The 18,418-nt window shown below is 50.5% G+C and overlaps 2 protein-coding genes across 8 annotated transcripts in view; one reads left to right on the forward strand and one right to left on the reverse strand.

Moving 5' to 3' along the window:
• Positions 1-18,418, reverse strand: part of LOC135920784 (serine-rich adhesin for platelets-like) — a 658,268-nt gene that overhangs the window by 538,942 nt on the left and 100,908 nt on the right. The gene's annotated exons all lie outside the window — the stretch shown is intronic.
• LOC135920788 (uncharacterized) lies at positions 3,812-17,219 on the forward strand. Its single transcript, XM_065455050.2, has 6 exons — positions 3,812-4,307; positions 5,165-5,328; positions 6,323-6,452; positions 8,522-8,665; positions 10,925-11,232; positions 11,317-17,219. Exons 1-6 carry the CDS (start codon positions 4,164-4,166, stop codon positions 11,681-11,683), a joined length of 1,257 nt encoding a protein of 418 aa, XP_065311122.1. The 5' UTR covers positions 3,812-4,163; the 3' UTR covers positions 11,684-17,219.

The following is an 18,418-nucleotide window of genomic DNA, read 5'->3' on the forward strand; positions in this document are numbered from 1 at the left end:
GGTGCGCAACCACCCAGTCCTCTACGATAAGCGCCACTTGAAGCACAAAGACAACGTGCAGAAGGACGACTTGTGGCACAACATCGGTCGCGGGATTGGTGGGCGAACCCACCAACGCCGCTGCCGCCGTCTCTTCGGCGAATGCTTCTGCGCGTCATGCATCGCCAGAAAGGTGCTTGTCAACAGGCCGAGCAGTACTGCCTCTTCTTGCTCGGGGTTCATCATTGTCCTTCCAAGCAATGGTGGAGACGCGCAACATAAACACACGAACTCGACGCGAGCGGAGACAACTGCTGCGCAATTTCGAGCCGCGCGAACATCCGGGACATCCCGCGCTTGATTGGAGGTTAGCATTTTATGGGGCAGATGGCGCTGTATGTCTTTCCGGCGGCGCGGTCCGCAAGCAGTGTGAACTACGCGATTTTCGGCGGCAGGAGAATTCCATTCGCTGTAGACGCCGGATTCCTCAGTGTGAACGTACCATAAGCGAGGCTGAAGCAGAAGCTCATCGCCGCCGCCGAGAAGACCCTGCCGTTCGCGCCGCCGAAGCGGAGGCTCATCGCCGCCGTCGAGAGCAACCAGCAGTAAGCGAGGCTGAAGCAGAAGCTCATCGCCGCCGCCGAGAAGACCCTGCAGTTCGCGCCGCCGAAGCGGAGGCTCATCGCCGCCGTCGAGAGCAACCAGCAGTAAGCGAGGCTGAAGCAGAAGCTCATCGCCGCCGCCGAGAAGACCCTGCCGTTCGCGCCGCCGAAGCGGAGGCTCATCGCCGCCGCCGAAGCGGAGGCTCATCGCCGCCGTCGAGAGCAACCAGCAGTAAGCGAGGCTGAAGCAGAAGCTCATCGCCGCCGCCGAGAAGACCCTGCAGTTCGCGCCGCCGAAGCGGAGGCTCATCGCCGCCGTCGAGAGCAACCAGCAGTAAGCGAGGCTGAAGCAGAAGCAAATCGCCGCCGCCGAGAAGACCCTGCCGTTCGCACCGCCGAAGCGGAGGCTCATCGCCGCCGTCGAGAGCAACCAGCAGTAAGCGAGGCTGAAGCAGAAGCAAATCGCCGCCGCCGAGAAGACCCTGCCGTTCGCACCGCCGAAGCGGAGGCTCATCGCCGCCGTCGAGAGCAACCAGCAGTAAGCGAGGCTGAAGCAGAAGCTCATCGCCGCCGCCGAGAAGACCCTGCCGTTCGCGCCGCCGAAGCGGAGGCTCATCGCCACCGTCGAGAGCAACCAGCAGTAAGCGAGGCTGAAGCAGAAGCTCATCGCCGCCGCCGAGAAGACCCTGCCGTTCGCGCCGCCGAAGCGGAGGCTCATCGCCGCCGTCGAGAGCAACCAGCAGTAAGCGAGGCTGAAGCAGAAGCTCATCGCCGCCGCCGAGAAGACCCTGCCGTTCGCGCCGCCGAAGCGGAGGCTCATCGCCGCCGTCGAGAGCAACCAGCAGTAAGCGAGGCTGAAGCAGAAGCTCATCGCCGCCGCCGAGAAGACCCTGCCGTTCGCGCCGCCGAAGCGGAGGCTCATCGCCGCCGTCGAGAGCAACCAGCAGTAAGCGAGGCTGAAGCAGAAGCTCATCGCCGCCGCCGAGAAGACCCTGCCGTTCGCACCGCCGAAGCGGAGGCTCATCGCCGCCGTCGAGAGATACCAGCAGTAAGCGAGGCTGAAGCAGAAGCTCATCGCCGCCGCCGAGAAGACCCTGCCGTTCGCGCCGCCGAAGCGGAGGCTCATCGCCGCCGTCGAGAGCAACCAGCAGTAAGCGAGGCTGAAGCAGAAGCAAATCGCCGCCGCCGAGAAGACCCTGCCGTTCGCACCGCCGAAGCGGAGGCTCATCGCCGCCGTCGAGACCAACCAGCAGTAAGCGAGGCTGAAGCAGAAGCTCATCGCCGCCGCCGAGAAGACCCTGCCGTTCGCGCCGCCGAAGCGGAGGCTCATCGCCGCCGTCGAGAGCAACCAGCAGTAAGCGAGGCTGAAGCAGAAGCTCATCGCCGTCGCCGAGAAGACCCTGCCGTTCGCGCCGCCGAAGCGGAGGCTCATCGCCGCCGTCGAGAGCAACCAGCAGTAAGCGAGGCTGAAGCAGAAGCTCATCGCCGCCGCCGAGAAGACCCTGCCGTTCGCGCCGCCGAAGCGGAGGCTCATCGCCGCCGTCGAGAGCAACCAGCAGTAAGCGAGGCTGAAGCAGAAGCAAATCGCCGCCGCCGAGAAGACCCTGCCGTTCGCACCGCCGAAGCGGAGGCTCATCGCCGCCGTCGAGACCAACCAGCAGTAAGCGAGGCTGAAGCAGAAGCTCATCGCCGCCGCCGAGAAGACCCTGCCGTTCGCGCCGCCGAAGCGGAGGCTCATCGCCGCCGTCGAGAGCAACCAGCAGTAAGCGAGGCTGAAGCAGAAGCTCATCGCCGCCGCCGAGAAGACCCTGCCGTTCGCGCCGCCGAAGCGGAGGCTCATCGCCGCCGTCGAGAGCAACCAGCAGTAAGCGAGGCTGAAGCAGAAGCAAATCGCCGCCGCCGAGAAGACCCTGCCGTTCGCACCGCCGAAGCGGAGGCTCATCGCCGCCGTCGAGACCAACCAGCAGTAAGCGAGGCTGAAGCAGAAGCTCATCGCCGCCGCCGAGAAGACCCTGCCGTTCGCGCCGCCGAAGCGGAGGCTCATCGCCGCCGTCGAGACCAACCAGCAGTAAGCGAGGCTGAAGCAGAAGCTCATCGCCGCCGCCGAGAAGACCCTGCCGTTCGCGCCGCCGAAGCGGAGGCTCATCGCCGCCGTCGAGACCAACCAGCAGTAAGCGAGGCTGAAGCAGAAGCTCATCGCCGCCGCCGAGAAGACCCTGCCGTTCGCGCCGCCGAAGCGGAGGCTCATCGCCGCCGTCGAGAGCAACCAGCAGTAAGCGAGGCTGAAGCAGAAGCTCATCGCCGTCGCCGAGAAGACCCTGCCGTTCGCGCCGCCGAAGCGGAGGCTCATCGCCGCCGTCGAGAGCAACCAGCAGTAAGCGAGGCTGAAGCAGAAGCTCATCGCCGCCGCCGAGAAGACCCTGCCGTTCGCGCCGCCGAAGCGGAGGCTCATCGCCGCCGTCGAGAGCAACCAGCAGTAAGCGAGGCTGAAGCAGAAGCAAATCGCCGCCGCCGAGAAGACCCTGCCGTTCGCACCGCCGAAGCGGAGGCTCATCGCCGCCGTCGAGACCAACCAGCAGTAAGCGAGGCTGAAGCAGAAGCTCATCGCCGCCGCCGAGAAGACCCTGCCGTTCGCGCCGCCGAAGCGGAGGCTCATCGCCGCCGTCGAGAGCAACCAGCAGTAAGCGAGGCTGAAGCAGAAGCTCATCGCCGTCGCCGAGAAGACCCTGCCGTTCGCGCCGCCGAAGCGGAGGCTCATCGCCGCCGTCGAGAGCAACCAGCAGTAAGCGAGGCTGAAGCAGAAGCTCATCGCCGCCGCCGAGAAGACCCTGCCGTTCGCGCCGCCGAAGCGGAGGCTCATCGCCGCCGTCGAGAGCAACCAGCAGTAAGCGAGGCTGAAGCAGAAGCTCATCGCCGCCGCCGAGAAGACCCTGCCGTTCGCGCCGCCGAAGCGGAGGCTCATCGCCGCCGTCGAGAGATACCAGCAGTAAGCGAGGCTGAAGCAGAAGCTCATCGCCGCCGCCGAGAAGACCCTGCCGTTCGCGCCGCCGAAGCGGAGGCTCATCGCCGCCGCCGAGAAGACCCTGCAGTTCGCGCCGCCGAAGCGGAGGCTCATCGCCGCCGTCGAGAGATACCAGCAGTAATGCGCGAGACACATGGTGCGATTTTCCGTGCGATCGGTCGTACGGCGAGTCGTGTGCGTCTTGCCGCATGCGGCGATTCGAGACACATGGGTACGAATAGCTTTGCCGCTGAACTCCGCCCACATTTTTACTCTTTCATTGTTGCTTGACAAATTTCGGTGTTCGCCGTGTTGACGTCAGAAACAAGACTAATAAACTCGTGTATTTTTATGTTGAACACAAGAATTATGGTTTCTTCTTGTGAATTATAATCTAGTATGTCATGGTTCGCCAGAATAAATAATAGTTTGTGAATGCGACATAACTATGCCCTAAAGTTGGACGGATTCACATAGAAGTGCTGGCAACTGCGGTCTAGTCGCAGCACGCGCGGGCTCAATGCTTGGCGAGTAGCGTTGGTGTGTTGGCTTCTTCTTGTTGGCTTCGTGCTATTCTCGCAATGGTACACCTCGACCGCCGCAGAAGACTGCTTCTTCTTAAAAAGAAGGTTCTTCTGATTCAGAAGAAGAGGAAAGCAAAGCGAAAGTGGTGGGTGCGGCCGTCATGGAGAGACCGGCACACGGAAAGCGAATATTTTACGACGGTGAGTGGCGTTCTGAAGGATAACTATTTTTCACTTTTAATGAATAAATTGTACAACGCGATGGTGACTGAATAGCTAAATCCCATCACTGCTGCATGCCTGGGAAATGTTACTTTATAGTTGAGGATGTGACCTTGACATTAAGGAAGCTTCAGCACTAGACCAATTAGGATTTCCCTAGCAAGATACTTGTAAAATGCAGAAATGCTCCCGGAAAACAACCGCTAGACCGATTCGACTAAAGTTGCGTTTGAAAGGCAACGTGAAATTCTAGACGACAGAGGAAGCACAATTTGGATGTACGTCATCATACATGGAAAAATTGGCAAGTATAACTAACTTAGACACGATGTTTACAAATCGCAACGCTACAGCGAAAACAGATGTCAGAACGCTCTAACCTGTAACAGTACAGCTTACTAAAAATTCTTACGATGCTTACGGGTGTTTCGCAAAAGTCCTGCAAATTAGTAGTATTGTTTGATGGTGGTGCTATATAATACGTTCCTTTTGTACATTTGAGATGTTCACGTGCATTTAATACATTGTCATAGCTTTGTATTCTGCTAAATTACAGATTAAAACTTAGGACTAGTGTTTCTGTCCAATTTGGGAATTTCCAAGACTATTTGTAAAGAGATTGATGACCGAAGTAAGAAAACTTAGTAAATTAGTGAATTTCTCATTTTACAACAGACCTCATAAAGTTCTGTGCACTCTATGTCTAGAAAAACGTTTTCTCCATTTTCATGTAATTACAATAGCTCCTGAGCTAAAGATATATCTTGAAGCACTATTTCGGTAACACAACTTGCTGTAATCACTAAAGAGAGACCGAATGCGCATCTCTTCCTCAGATGCAAAGGATGCGTAATGGCGACATTGAATACTTCAAGAAGTATTACCGTATGACGCCGCATCAGTTCGATTTTCTGCTGAGCCTCTTGAAGGAAGACCTCCAGAGAAAGCACGTCGTCAGAGAGCCAATACTCCCTGCTGAACGACTGGCCATGACACTAAGGTAATGTATACCACATTTGTGTAAGGTGTTGCATTTGTAATAAAAGCTTTATGTCACTTTGCCACTGCGATTTCCATTCAATTACATTATCGGAACGTCTATTTGCAAGTACTAAAAGGAAGAAAAAAAGTAATGCATTGACAGGATAGATGGTTGTTATGAGTATTAAGTTTTAGTACAAGCAGGACAACAATAGAGGATACAGGACAAGGCACTACCGTCAACTAACTTATGTCAGACCCTTGGCTCATAAAAGAAACTTAAGGAGCAGGCGCAGAGGAACCATCATGATGGGCAGATTAAGAGATGAAATAATACGAATTAATCAAAAGAATCGTGTTGTGCGGAGCGTGACAGATGCAGCAAAAACGGGCACACATCCTTGTCATCCCATTGGTTGTGTGACACAATTGTATGAAGCAACAGAGCGATGAATTGGGCTGGTTGGTGCACATTCATTGTTATTGCGCTATGAGCAGCACACACTAATGGGGACAAATGGCGACTGACTCTGACCGAACACGCAAACTGACACAATTAGAGCTATCATTTGCACAATGTGCGCATGGTGTCATTAGAGCTGATTCTAAACTTTACGTATCAAGGTTGTGCAGCCATGTATCACAAAGAATTAAGAAACCTGTTTGCGGAAAGAAACATTCCAAGTTTGTAAAATGTACTGTTGGTATACTTTATAAAATTCACTTTACCTGTGACAAAGCGTCCATGGGCCAGACTGGCCACTGTATGTATGACTGAGAGCACGAGCCGCCTCTACCAACAGAAACTGCAATTAGCACAAGACGGCAATATGTGCATGTGTCAAGCTGTTTTCTAAGAGACTGTGATATTGAAAAGGAGCCAAGACACCACTGCCTGAGAATTGTCAGAAACGAATTTAAGAGACTTCTTTTAAATTTTGTTCTTAAGCAATAACAATTTTGAAATTGTCTGCTACAAGCTTTTAAAGTTGCCATTCTCACCCCTGTTGCAGGTACCTATCGTCTGGTGATGCCATGCAAGATATCGCCCTTTCGTTCAGAGTGGGCATATCAACGGCACGCATGGCTGTCCGGGTCACATGCCGGGCACTATGGAGCAGACTGCAGCCGCTCTACATGCCGGTTGGTATTCTCTGTTAAATCTGTTGCAGGCAATCACTTTCAATGTTCAAGCCCTAGTTGTACTTACAAAAAAGGCAATTCGACCTTGTGGTGTAGGGGTTGAGGGACGGACTCCGGGATGAAAACCCAACTTGGGAGGATTTATTTTACATTATTTACAAGGAGGTGAGCGACAAGTAACATTTGTACAGTCATTACGGGCCGGCAGCAACTCGGACGCTGCGGCCCGCGGCAAGAAGTTCGAGAGAGGTGAATCAGGGAATCGGGGCATGTCCCAGCATGCTCAGGTCTCTCTGGAAGGCTTCTTATAAACCCTTCGAGCACTGTAAGTCACGTCATGTTTGACCAATGGGAGAGTCCGCTCCGATGACGCCACTTTCAGCCAATGGTAGGCGCCCGTGTCGCGGTGTCACACCTGGCGGCTCTCTGCGGTCTTGCCTCGCAGACTGGCAATGAATGCACTTCTAACGAGGAGAAGGGGAGGGCTGCTCATGTTCCATTGTCCGAGGCCCACCTGCTAATCCCGGCGGCGCACGAACTTGTTGGCACGTGAACTTGTTGCCTTAAACTTGTTTGCTCGGCCGCTCCTCTGGAATGTGCTTTCCTGCTTCGGCATTCCTCAATTAGCTGTGCTGCGACTCGAAGTGGTTTGGGGAACTCGAAGTAATCGCAGGAAACAGCTCCATATCTAACAGTGGTCATAACAAACCTAGACAAGCTGAGGAAGGCAGTAAAGAAATGCGATGGAGACAAACTTTAGGCATTTATTTCTGGAAACACAAACCGAACTGTACGCTTAGAACATTAGTACTCATTAAAAAGGTTGAAGAGGGGGCGTGGCAAAGAACTGTTGAAAGACACCTACAGTGCAAGGTGAACACTTTTTCCGGGTGACCCTTTCAACATCAGCAGTTTCATGACCCTGGTAGACGAACTCTGACAAGAATTGTCAGAAGCCATGGTAGCCTTTTCCATTGACATAAAGGACGGTTCTACTCAATTCTCAATATGAACTTGTCGCACTTAGAGACTTGTTGAGAAATCTGGTGAACTGCCCTTCCAGGCGACATGTAGTGTAAGTGTAGAAGCCTTTTAAAGTCGCTAGGCAAGTATTTGTCTTCAACACTCATTAGTAAGTTTTATGTACCCAAAAAGGGAGTTTGCATCGGGTCATGTATAGCACCGCTGCTTCGCAATATCTTTCTAGCAAACTTTGACAGCAAGCTTAAACAAAAATTAGTCGAGCACATGCTTAGGATATTTAGGTACGCTGGTTTTTCTGATTACGTCCCGCATGTTTCCCAAATGTGTTGCTGCCTTTTCAGTCTAACCATTCAAAGCTATTCAAGAGAGGAATTGTTAAATTGTTTTCAAAGCTCATTAGGTAAGAGTTGCTCACACACACTATTATGACAGGTTTTCGATCACTGCAACGTCTGCCGGGAGCTGGTTATCCCCAGGCGCTGCAAAAAGCAGTGTTCGAGGCACAACTGAATTACTTTTTTTTTCTACACTCCTTAACCTGCCAAAAAGATTGTCAAATGTGAGGAATAGTAAAAGTGAGGTCGTCATTTCAGATCGTGCATCATGTCACTAGTGGTATTTCAGTGGAAATGTTTAACAATGCGTAGGAAACTGCCGATAAGATCGATCAATTTCTGTAAGCGTGGTAAAGAAAGGGTTAACTTGGGGCACAACTTTCTTGGGAAGTTTCACGCTCTATTACATTAAGGGAGTTCGTGGGTGCCCCTGTGACACAAGTATTACAACACTGAAAACATAGCTTTATTCACTGCAATTACTGTATTAGGTGAAGCAATCGTGATGCTGATTCTTAAGAGTGCTGTAAATTGGGCCACATAATACACTCACCAGCAGCTGTGGCTTTAAGGTATTGCATTGTTAGCTTGTGCAACATGCCCATAAGAGCATTCCGTATTGTGTTATCAGTCACCTGACACACCTGGTGAATCTGAAAATGGCATTTCTCAGCTTGCAGCACACTGACAAAGTACTACCATTAGCTGTGAAAACTGCTTCATGTTCCTTTTTTTTTTTGTCGCATACAGAAACCCGAGACTGCCACGTGGCTGAAGATTGCGGAGGGCTTTGGGCATACCTGGCAGTTTCCAAACTGCCTTGGAGCTGTTGACGGCAAGCATGTGCACATCAAGTGCCCTGCCAAATCAGGAAGCATGTACTTCAACTACAAGGTTAGTATAGTTTGCAATATACAACAGGTAACCTGAAGCAATGGGTCAGGCCAGTTGGTTTGCAACGAAAAAAAGAAGCTTGTGGGATTAACTAGTCTGCAACTGCTTATCTTCTGCCTTGAATAACAACACCAGGAACACAACAGGGAATGAACCAGCTTGCAATGTGCAAGGAATGCTTTAAACAAAGCTTGGATAAGGTGTAAATGTAGAAATCGGAAAGAAGTGTCAGAAAAAAATCCAACCTTTCTTCCTCAAAGGCCATGAGTTGTAGTACTTTCACTAATCTCCGTGCTCATTTTTTTCTTGTGGAAGTTTCTACATCCTTTAGCACATTCCACACGCACAATGGGGAACCAGCGCTAAAGTTTTCACGGCGCCTGCAGCGCCGCCCTGGCGGTCAGAACGTGCACAATGCAGCCTCCCCTGCGGACAAAAATTGCGTTGTGTGCCCTTAAAGTCGAAGGAAAACAAAAGGGCGCCGACGATACTGTTGCGTATACAAGTGCCACAACTAAGTCAGGATGAGGGAGGGTGTATCCTTCTGCGTCTTTCCATCTAAACCCTACGAACAAGAACGGAGGCGGCGTTGGATCCAAGCAGTCAGGCGAGCGGAGTAAGCTCCCGTCTTGTTGCCCTGTCAAGCTGTGTCAGGCTGGTTTCTAAATCAAATTTCGCGTGTATCCTTGGTTTATTCGATAGTGAAGACGGTCAGCCATGGCAGACAGTACTAAACAGCAGAATCTGCAGTCGGTATTTCGTCGGAAACAAAATGAGCAATAGCATGCACCATCCGGCATATGTACCATTTTTCCTTCGCAATGCCACTGCCAAGCCCCTTCCAACGCCACCGCACCAAGTGAACAATACGAAAGGTAAAAATTATCCATTCATTGCCAAGAATTATGTGGGAGGGAAGCTGCCTTGTAATACGAGTTGTATGCGCATAGTGCAGGCGCACGCGCGACTAAGCCACCTATCTGTTTATAAACATGCGCATGCGGATAAGGACTCGGCGCTGAGATGCATCCGGCAAATTTATGTAATCAGTGTTTAATGTAGCCAGGATTGTTACGGATCAAGCAGCGGAGCACTCAAACCTTTGCTTGCGCGAGTCAGCTGATGCGATAAAGCTTTCTTCTCCATTGACTGCTGTGGCGAAGTAAGATCAGAATTTTTTATGTCTAGCCAGAGAAATATGGAATATCTTCAGGCCAACTAATACTTACGAAACCATAGCGCAGTACGACCAGAGCCATAACTGCTAGATTTCGAGGCAGACAGCCACGCAAGCATGGCATCGATACACGACGCAACCGTTAAAGAAACACACGTGCTCGCCCCGACGCACTGTGAAAAATATATAAAGCTTAAAAAGCTTCTTTCGTCATTTCTTCACTTGATGGCGCTAGCTTCTTTACAAAAACTGTCCACTTGAAGCGGCGCGAAAACGGAAACATACGAACAATACGGCTGCGTCTGGTTGTGTGGCTGGAATATGCCGCGTTTCGTCGCCAGGGCGGCGTGCAACGCACTCTTTTCGACGCGCCGCCTATCCAGCACTGGTTCCCCATACCAGAGACCCGTAGCTCCTCACTACCCAAACAAACAGTTACAGATAACAGACAGCTATTTGACTTGGCATGCTTCATTCCTCTTTTCTTTTTCTTGTACTGTCTGGGCCTTTGGCAACAGTGGCTCTGATTTGTAATGTGTAGGTGCTTACAATGCCTCCTTTACTATATATGCCTGCCGCGTGAGCTGAGAAGCTGGTTCCTGCCCCTCTCCTCTTTACTCTTCCCCACCCGGGTCGGCTGCGTGCGCTAGCTGTGGTGCCCGCTGCAAACCTAAATCACACAGCCCTGCCTCTGAGATTTTAACGGCATCTTTTGCGATCCCGGAGGCTGTACTCATGGTCTCTCATCAAGCCATTGGTCGAGCGCATGCCAGCCTAGTAATCGTCACTTCCTCCGCAACAGAAAGTGGGCAGGCTGCGAGCGCCGTCTCTCTGCGACTACCCTGAACTACGGGAACCTCTGCTCCAATGGGAAGACTAGCGACGCGACAGGAATCTAGTAAAGGAGGCATTAGTGCTTAGCTCAGTGCTTGGATAGTGACAATACAGGGAGCAGTTTCTGACTGCATGAGCTGGTTGTACACTTGTTGGTGTGTTATGCTGCTACTTGCTTTGTAAATATATTCTTGTGCATGCTCTCCGCAACATTCTGGTACACTCTTGTGATTGCTTGTTTATTGCAGGGCACTTATTCCATTGTGCTTCTTGCTGTGGTTGACAGCAACTACAAGTTCGTTGTTGTTGACGTGGGTGCATACGGCAAGCAGAGCGACGGGGGAGTGCTTGAGCAGTCCATATTCGGGCAGTTACTGGACAAAGGCAAGCTGCAACTTCCCCGGGACCTTCCACTACCGAACACAGCCTTGCCAGCTCCTTGTGTCTTTATCGGGGATGAGGCCTTCCAGCTGAGAACCGATTTTTTGAGGCCATACCCAGGTCGAGGATTGGAGGCCAGCAAAAGGGTATTCAATTACCGCCTCAGCAGAGCAAGGCAAGTTAAAATGCTTACCACACTGCTTTGTAAGAACTGAAGGCTCATTATTTACCGCGAACCTTCTTTTTGTGCATCATGCAGAAGGTGTGTCGAGAATGCTTTTGGAATCCTGGTGACCCGGTGGAGGATCCTCGGAAGACCAATGGGGGAAAGCCCAGGAAATGCTGAGCAGGTGGTGAAGGCACTGTGCGTGCTTCACAACTTCCTGATAGACGTGCGCACAGGGAGTGATGACTTTTATTGTTGGCCCGGTTATGCGGATTCAGTAAGCTCATCGGGTCAACGACAAAGCGGCCAGTGGCGGCAATTACTTGTACAACCACCCATGCAGGTGGCCCGCACCACGGCACACAACTTCAGTCACATGGCACGATATGTCAGGGACATATACTTGCAGTACTTCAACAGCACTGCAGGGCGTGTTTCCTGGCAAGACGCCGTGATCTGAAGTTGCAGTCTTGGTGTCGTGGTGCCTTTCTAAAAGTGAGTGGTCTTTGTTGAGCTTGTGCATCAAAATGCCAAGGCATTTAGTAGCCACAGATAAATTGTCTGCCAAGTCCTCCGTTTTCTTCCAAGGAAGTAGAACGTGATAGCAACCGTCCTTGTTAGTTATTGCTTTCTCGAACTGTTGTAGTGTCACTTCACTGTCTATCATGCGATGCTGCACAGATCGCGATGTCTATTTTTCTGGACAACTTTTGGTGTTTTCAGAAGCACATATGCTGTCACTGTTTCTCAACACTGAAGTTAATCGAAGTACTCCAAAAGACTTTGTAACTTTCTCTGCTTTCGTCATCCGAAGCACTGAGTCAGTCTCTGCTTGATCCGTTGATACCACTTAGGATGCTGTCGTTGGCTTGCCAAGCTCGTGAAATTTAAGCGCCAATTCTGACAGCAAGACTCACAATAGAGTCCCGTGGGTGTAGGCTTGTGCCAAGAGTTTGACTGAGACTTGGTCATAGAGATCTCGAAGTTGCCTGACATTCAAAGATGACGAGACTGTACCGGATCTCAAAGGCTTCTAATGTGCTCTTGAACAATTATACTTTCAGCTCCAAAACATTTCATGAGAATATCTATGGGGTCCTGATAGCACTCTTCGGTTGCTTGGAGTACAGATATGGCCGAAGTGGCTGCTCCACTGAGTAGTACAACCACCCACGCCAGGTGAACCACCCATGCCACTCAGATAAATAAAATTGTCCATAGTGCAAAGCTCTTCCTTAATGTGCAGGGGCGTCTGTTGTGGTACAGCATGCAGATATTCTAGTCCTGCAGGCATAGTGCCCATTGGGCAAAATGGCCCGAGGTATTTTTCAAGAACAACAGCCCGCGTAGTGCAAGGTGGTCTGTAACTACATCAAATGGACGGCCATACAAATAAGGCCGGAACTCAGAGCTTAGATGATGGCCAGGCATTATTTTTCTCTCGCAGGGTAATTTGTCTTAGCTTTCGTAAGAGTATGACTTACATAAGCCACAACATATTCAGGAAACCCTTGTTTGCGCTGGGCAAGAACATTGCCAAGGCCAGCACCACTGGCGTCTGTGTCGACCTCTGCAGGAGCTGATAACTCGTGACGGCGAAAAAAGATGTTGGCAAAAGACAAAGCCTTGTGAAGGCCTCATCTCTCTCGGACGATCACGAAGTAAGGAGCCCGTTGCTGCTAAGTCGTTGGTTCACCACTGCAAAGGTGGAGCCTCTCTAAGTTTCCAAGTAGGCTTGTGATGTCTTCGGTGGTTGATACCTATTGGCTGACTGCCAGCAGTTCCAAGGAGCCTGGCTTCCCATCAGGACAACCTTCACTTTTGCGTCGCTCAATTTCAGCAAGTTTCCGTGTCACTATGTGGCTTGTGTCAGCGGTGCACTGCGATTCTTGAAGTTGGCGCAATTCAGAGAACACAACATTACGAAGCTCGTCAACGTGTAGTTTGTGAAAGCGCCAAGTTGTGGATAGAAGCAGAACACGGGCTAGGCGCTCAAACAGTTAATCAAAAGTTCACACTTCTGCCAAGGGTACCAAGGCAGAATCATGCCACAGCATGTCCGAAGTACTTGTGCCACCCTTGATCTCATCCGCAACATCGCTTTGCAAAACCGAGTCAGTGGGTTCCTTGCTTTGCTTACGGCACTTCTTGAAAGGTGCGGTGTTGTCATGCTTCTCAGCTGGCCTTATTCACCATTTTTTTTTTCTCTTTCGACTGATAGCTTGGGCAGTCTGGAAATATAGTGGGCACTGTATATCTGGAGACGGGTGCTTTCCGGGTTGTGCAAAGCAAGACATTACCACTATAGACAGCTTTCCAGGTTTCGTTCACCAAATGTGCCTTGAAGTATCGTTTGCAGAGATGGTCAGTAGATTGCAGTGTATAGTATGGTATTCCTCCATACCCAAAGCCGCTCTTCTTTCTGCACAGAGTACGAAAGTTTTCCGGCACACAACTTGTACCCTGCCGTGCATCGTGGGGCGAAACACTTTTTCTCCATCGCTTCTATGGTTGCTCGCACCTCATAAATTCACACGGTCAAGGAAAATTGTCAAGGATTGCGAATAGTTTCCCAAAACAAAGGAACAAAGACATTTCGATGTCAAACATGGCCTCATGGTAGAGCAGACTGAAGTGCTACCCCACAGATTTACGCCTACTGGTATAGGGAAGGCGAACTTGTTGGAACAACTTTTCTACGTGGCTGCTCCGCTGCACCTTTGGGCCGACCTGTCATCTTCCTACATCGTGGTCAGGGGCTATATGATGCTGGCAAAATTGCGTACGAAGCGTCTGAAGAGCACAATATCATCATCAAGCTAGCAGAAGCATGTGTGCCACTTCAAGCCGTGCAGAACTGTGTCCATTGTGCACTCAAAAGTGGCGGGCGCATTACATAGTCCAAAAGGCATTGCATTAAATTCATATAAGCCGTCGGGTGTGACAAAAGCCGTCTTCAGCCGATCGGCGCCTGCCATTGGTACTGATGGCAAAGCAAGAGATGAAAAGAATTCTGCACCTTGTAGACTGTCAGTCACATCTATGTGCAGGAGAGGATGGACGTCCTTGCAAGTGATCTTGTTGAGGTGCTGGTAGTCCACACAGAACCGCATGGAACCATCTTCATAACATGGACGATGGAGGATGGCCATGGACTCCTAGATCAAATTACCTTGCGGCAAAGCATGTCACTAACTTGTTCATTGATGACACGACGTTCTGCAGGAGATGCACGATACAGATGTTGCCGAAGTGGTAGTTTTTTGAGCCAGTGTCGGTACAGTGTGTAACACTTCACGTCCGGCTCAGGGAACAGTGCCCAACATCGAAAGAAAAAAATTCTTCTAAGAGGCACAAAAGCTACAAATGCTGGACCAGTTAAGGCCATCGACAATACAACGACCAAACATACCACTGGGCGATGTCAGATGTAAAACTGCACTGAGCGCTGTGTAAATAGCAGAGTAATTGTCGTCGGGCATGTCCATAACTTGTACGTCGTTGAGTACTTCTACATTGGTATAAGACATTCCCTGCGGAGCCCCATAACATGGTATGGGAATGGCTTGCAAATTAAAATGGTACTGTAGCCCTGTGTGATGGCCTCTGCCGCAAAACGTAGCAGCAGACCTTTCCTAGTTGTCAAGTGGATAAGTGGAGACGGTAGTGCAAGAGCATCTGAAATTCTGCTGCAGTACATGGACACGGCCATTGATGCATTAGGAGGAACGTAGGTGGTGGCGTCTTGGACGAGTAGTTTCCTCGAAACTGAAGATTTCTCAGTGAGCAGTAAATCTAACAGTGGCGAGAGTTCTGTTTTGGCCTGTGCACAATGCCGTTGGCTAATGGCATTGTGGCGTGAGAGCAAATCCTAGCCAAGGATGTCATGAGAGCACGGGGGAAGGATGAATTCTCTGTTGTATAGAATGTTGTCAATAACAAGCAGTGCAAGCCGCCAAGGAGTTCATGTGCTGAGTACTAACTTTACAGAGGGACAGCCAAGAAAGGGGCACCGTAACTTTCTGAAGTAAGCTACAAAGCTTAGTGTCCATAACACATACGGTGGCTCCTGTTTCCACAAGTGCATATGCGCGAGTTGCGAATGTCAACAAAACAAAAATGTTTGGGGGTCTGCATTGAGGACTATCACATTTCAACGGTGCTTCAGCCCTTGCCTCTACGACTGTGACGATTAGTTTTACTCCTCCCGAGTTAGGGGTTGAGGCCGAATTGGTGACAGTGAATGGCAGGTAGTTGGCATTGGGCACAGTGTCGGCGACATAGCCGACGGGGAGTCGTAACACAGATGGTTGGCCGGCTTGTCACTGGTGGTGTGGCGCTGCGCTGCTGCTGTACATGGTTACAAAAGTGTGCAAAATGACTGGCATAGCCGCACGCAAAGCAAATTGGTCAGTTGTCGGGAGTACACCACCGGTTTTTGCTGGGGCAGGTCCCATCCATGCCCAGAGGATGCATAGTACGAGGCAGCTGCTTATGACTGCATGGCAGGCTGCAATCGGGACCTAGCCACGACGTTGGTATAACGGATAGGCATACCCGGAGATAGAGGTTGGGTCCTTGCAACGACTTCAGCATAGCCGAGTGGTGCATTTACCGCGACCTGTTGGGGCGTCGGAACAACTACAGCGTAGCTTAGTGGTGCAGCCGCAGGAAGATGTTGGCGCTGGTCTGGCAAGATCTCGTCAATTTCTTGCTCGATTGCGTGATGGAGCGGAAGCATAAGATTTGAGGTAGGCTGCTTTATGTGCAGCGGCTGAGCGATGGTCATCAAAGAGAGCTGGCGTGCAACTTCCTGACAAACGCTTTCATTTCTGCTAGCAGAGCTTATTGATCAGAGGTGGTAGCCAAACCAGCAATGTGTTTATTGCACAATGAAGGGCAACGTGTCAATGAGCGCTGCCTGTGGAGCTCCTCGTAGCTTTGGCTTAGAGTGATGATGTTAGTCACGGACTAAGGATTCTTTGCAAGTAGCGTTGAAAGTATCATCCTCTATTTCTTTCATGACACTTCAGGTTTTGTTGGACTCCACCATTGCTGCAGCGACTCTGTTGCAGAAGTCCAGGACATCTGCAATGCAGCTCATAAATGATTCACCCGGCTGCTGTGTACATTCTTCCAAACGCGACCTTCAATGCAGATTGCGCACAGCAAGGTGGCCAAACACAGCCACTACACAGGTGTTGGACAAGGACCGCATTAAAAAATCGGTCTCATGGTTGTGTCAAAGACTGGCCACAACCGCAAGATAGAAGAGCACGTTGCTCAGTTTGGTGGGATTGCCCCATTTGTTGTGGGCACTTATCGTCTCGTATGACATCGGCCAGTCCTCCACGCCAGTGTCTTCCATGCCGCTGAAAATGGCAAAGTCCCTGTGGTGAGGCAGGCACACCAGCGCACGACCGACTGGGGAGGCGCTTTCTGGGATGCGTCTTCAGGCATGGCTGAGCGTACGGTACGGGATCAAAGTTCCAGGATTGATTTTGTAAGCCAAAGCACTCGCCATCTCTTGTAAAGGTGTTTATCACCAGTGTTTGGGCCGACCGTCATAGTAGGGCACGAACTCGGCATGGGAAGTGTTCCTCGAGCACACCACTGGAGGTTGACCCACTAGAAAGTGCTGGAGAGGATGGCCCACTACAGCGTTTTTCACCACACTATAGGTTAAGTGTGCAATTTAAATTTGACAGCGCTTTCTTTAGAGAAGAAAATAAGAGTTTTGAGACATGGAGAGGCAAACTGTAGTTGGTAGCAACTACAAGTTTACAACTCTGGAATGCAACACTTGTGCTATATGTTGCCAAGTCTTCTAAATCACGGATTCTATCAATTTCAATTTGTTTTTGTGCTTCAAGCAAGTTTCATGTGAAAGTTAACGCGAGAGCATAATTTCATATACATGATGTCTCCATTGTATTTGCAACCTTGTTTAATGATGTAATCTGATGAAATTTTTAATAAAGCTGTGTTTCTGTGAACCCTTGTAATGGGCAGCGGGCTCGTCAAGCTGCCAAATGGCAGCTTTTATTCACTGCTACCATCTGTCAAATAGTTGAAATAAATGCATTGATGAATGGAAAGGACTAGGGCTGTGAATACTGAAATGCATAAAACTATAAATACTGCAAGCACAGCAGCCTGTCATGCTTTGCTGGCAAACGAAAGCATACAATGAAATCTGACAAAGTGTGAAATGATCTCGCAATAAGTTGGCCAGCAGCGACCTGAACCGGTGGAAAGTTTTCAAATGATGCCTCTTCTCAGTTCTATTGCACCATTGAGAAATGCAAAAACAAAAGTAAGGTGGGTGTGAAGGTTGCAGCTGTAGAAAGGCACTTTCCAGTCGCATCAAACATTTTAAATGGCTAAAATGCTGTCTGGGTACGTACCAGCCATGTGCAGCTTTGTCGCAGTCCATTTTTTTAGTCTCCTTTTTCTGACTATTTAGTTCCCTAAGCTGTCTATCCCACACTCCTACTTTGGAAAGGCATTGATAGAAAAGTTGCTCATGCTTTCTGTGGGAAAATGCAAGTCGTCATTCTACAGAGGCCAATCACTACGTTGATCACGAAGTGCCACAACGATCTGTGGAACTTGTGAATTGATATCAGTGCTGTGTGGCTGCAGTAATTATTGAGTCAACGTGAGATGAATTTCGGCGTAATTTTTCTTTGTCACATACAAACACAAAGGCTCTTTATTTTACATACATGCTCTTTATTTCAATTACAATTTGTAAGCAACAAACACTGCGCCTTCACTACAAGACCCTGTTATTCTCGGAAATCGAGGTGCCTAGAGGACATTGAGGAGACAGTCCCCACAAGCGGCGGGCTGCATGCCTGCAGCCTCGCCGCCACCCCTGGTTCGACCCCCCCTTCGCTGACCGCAGGCATCTCCCTCCGCCTCGAGTCCCGCGTTTTACGACCCTGGCGGTGTACAGTAGCCTGTGTCGCAGAGAGAGTAAAGTGGCATTTCAAAGAGAAAGGTTGTGTGTATGCTTGCTCCCCCAAGTTCGCGAGGCGCCCTTGTTGCGTGGGAGCCGCTTGGGGCGAGTGTACGCGTGAGCTTTACTTTGCGTCGCGTTTTCTGGCCCACAGTGGCACATTCGCGGGCTGCTCTTGGCCAGAGCTAGTTTTGTAACCAAGTGCGCGGTTAGCTAGCTGAGTCCGCGGTA

Source organism: Dermacentor albipictus, chromosome 7 (genome assembly GCF_038994185.2).
Source record: "Dermacentor albipictus isolate Rhodes 1998 colony chromosome 7, USDA_Dalb.pri_finalv2, whole genome shotgun sequence".
Lineage (NCBI taxonomy): Eukaryota > Metazoa > Arthropoda > Arachnida > Ixodida > Ixodidae > Dermacentor > Dermacentor albipictus.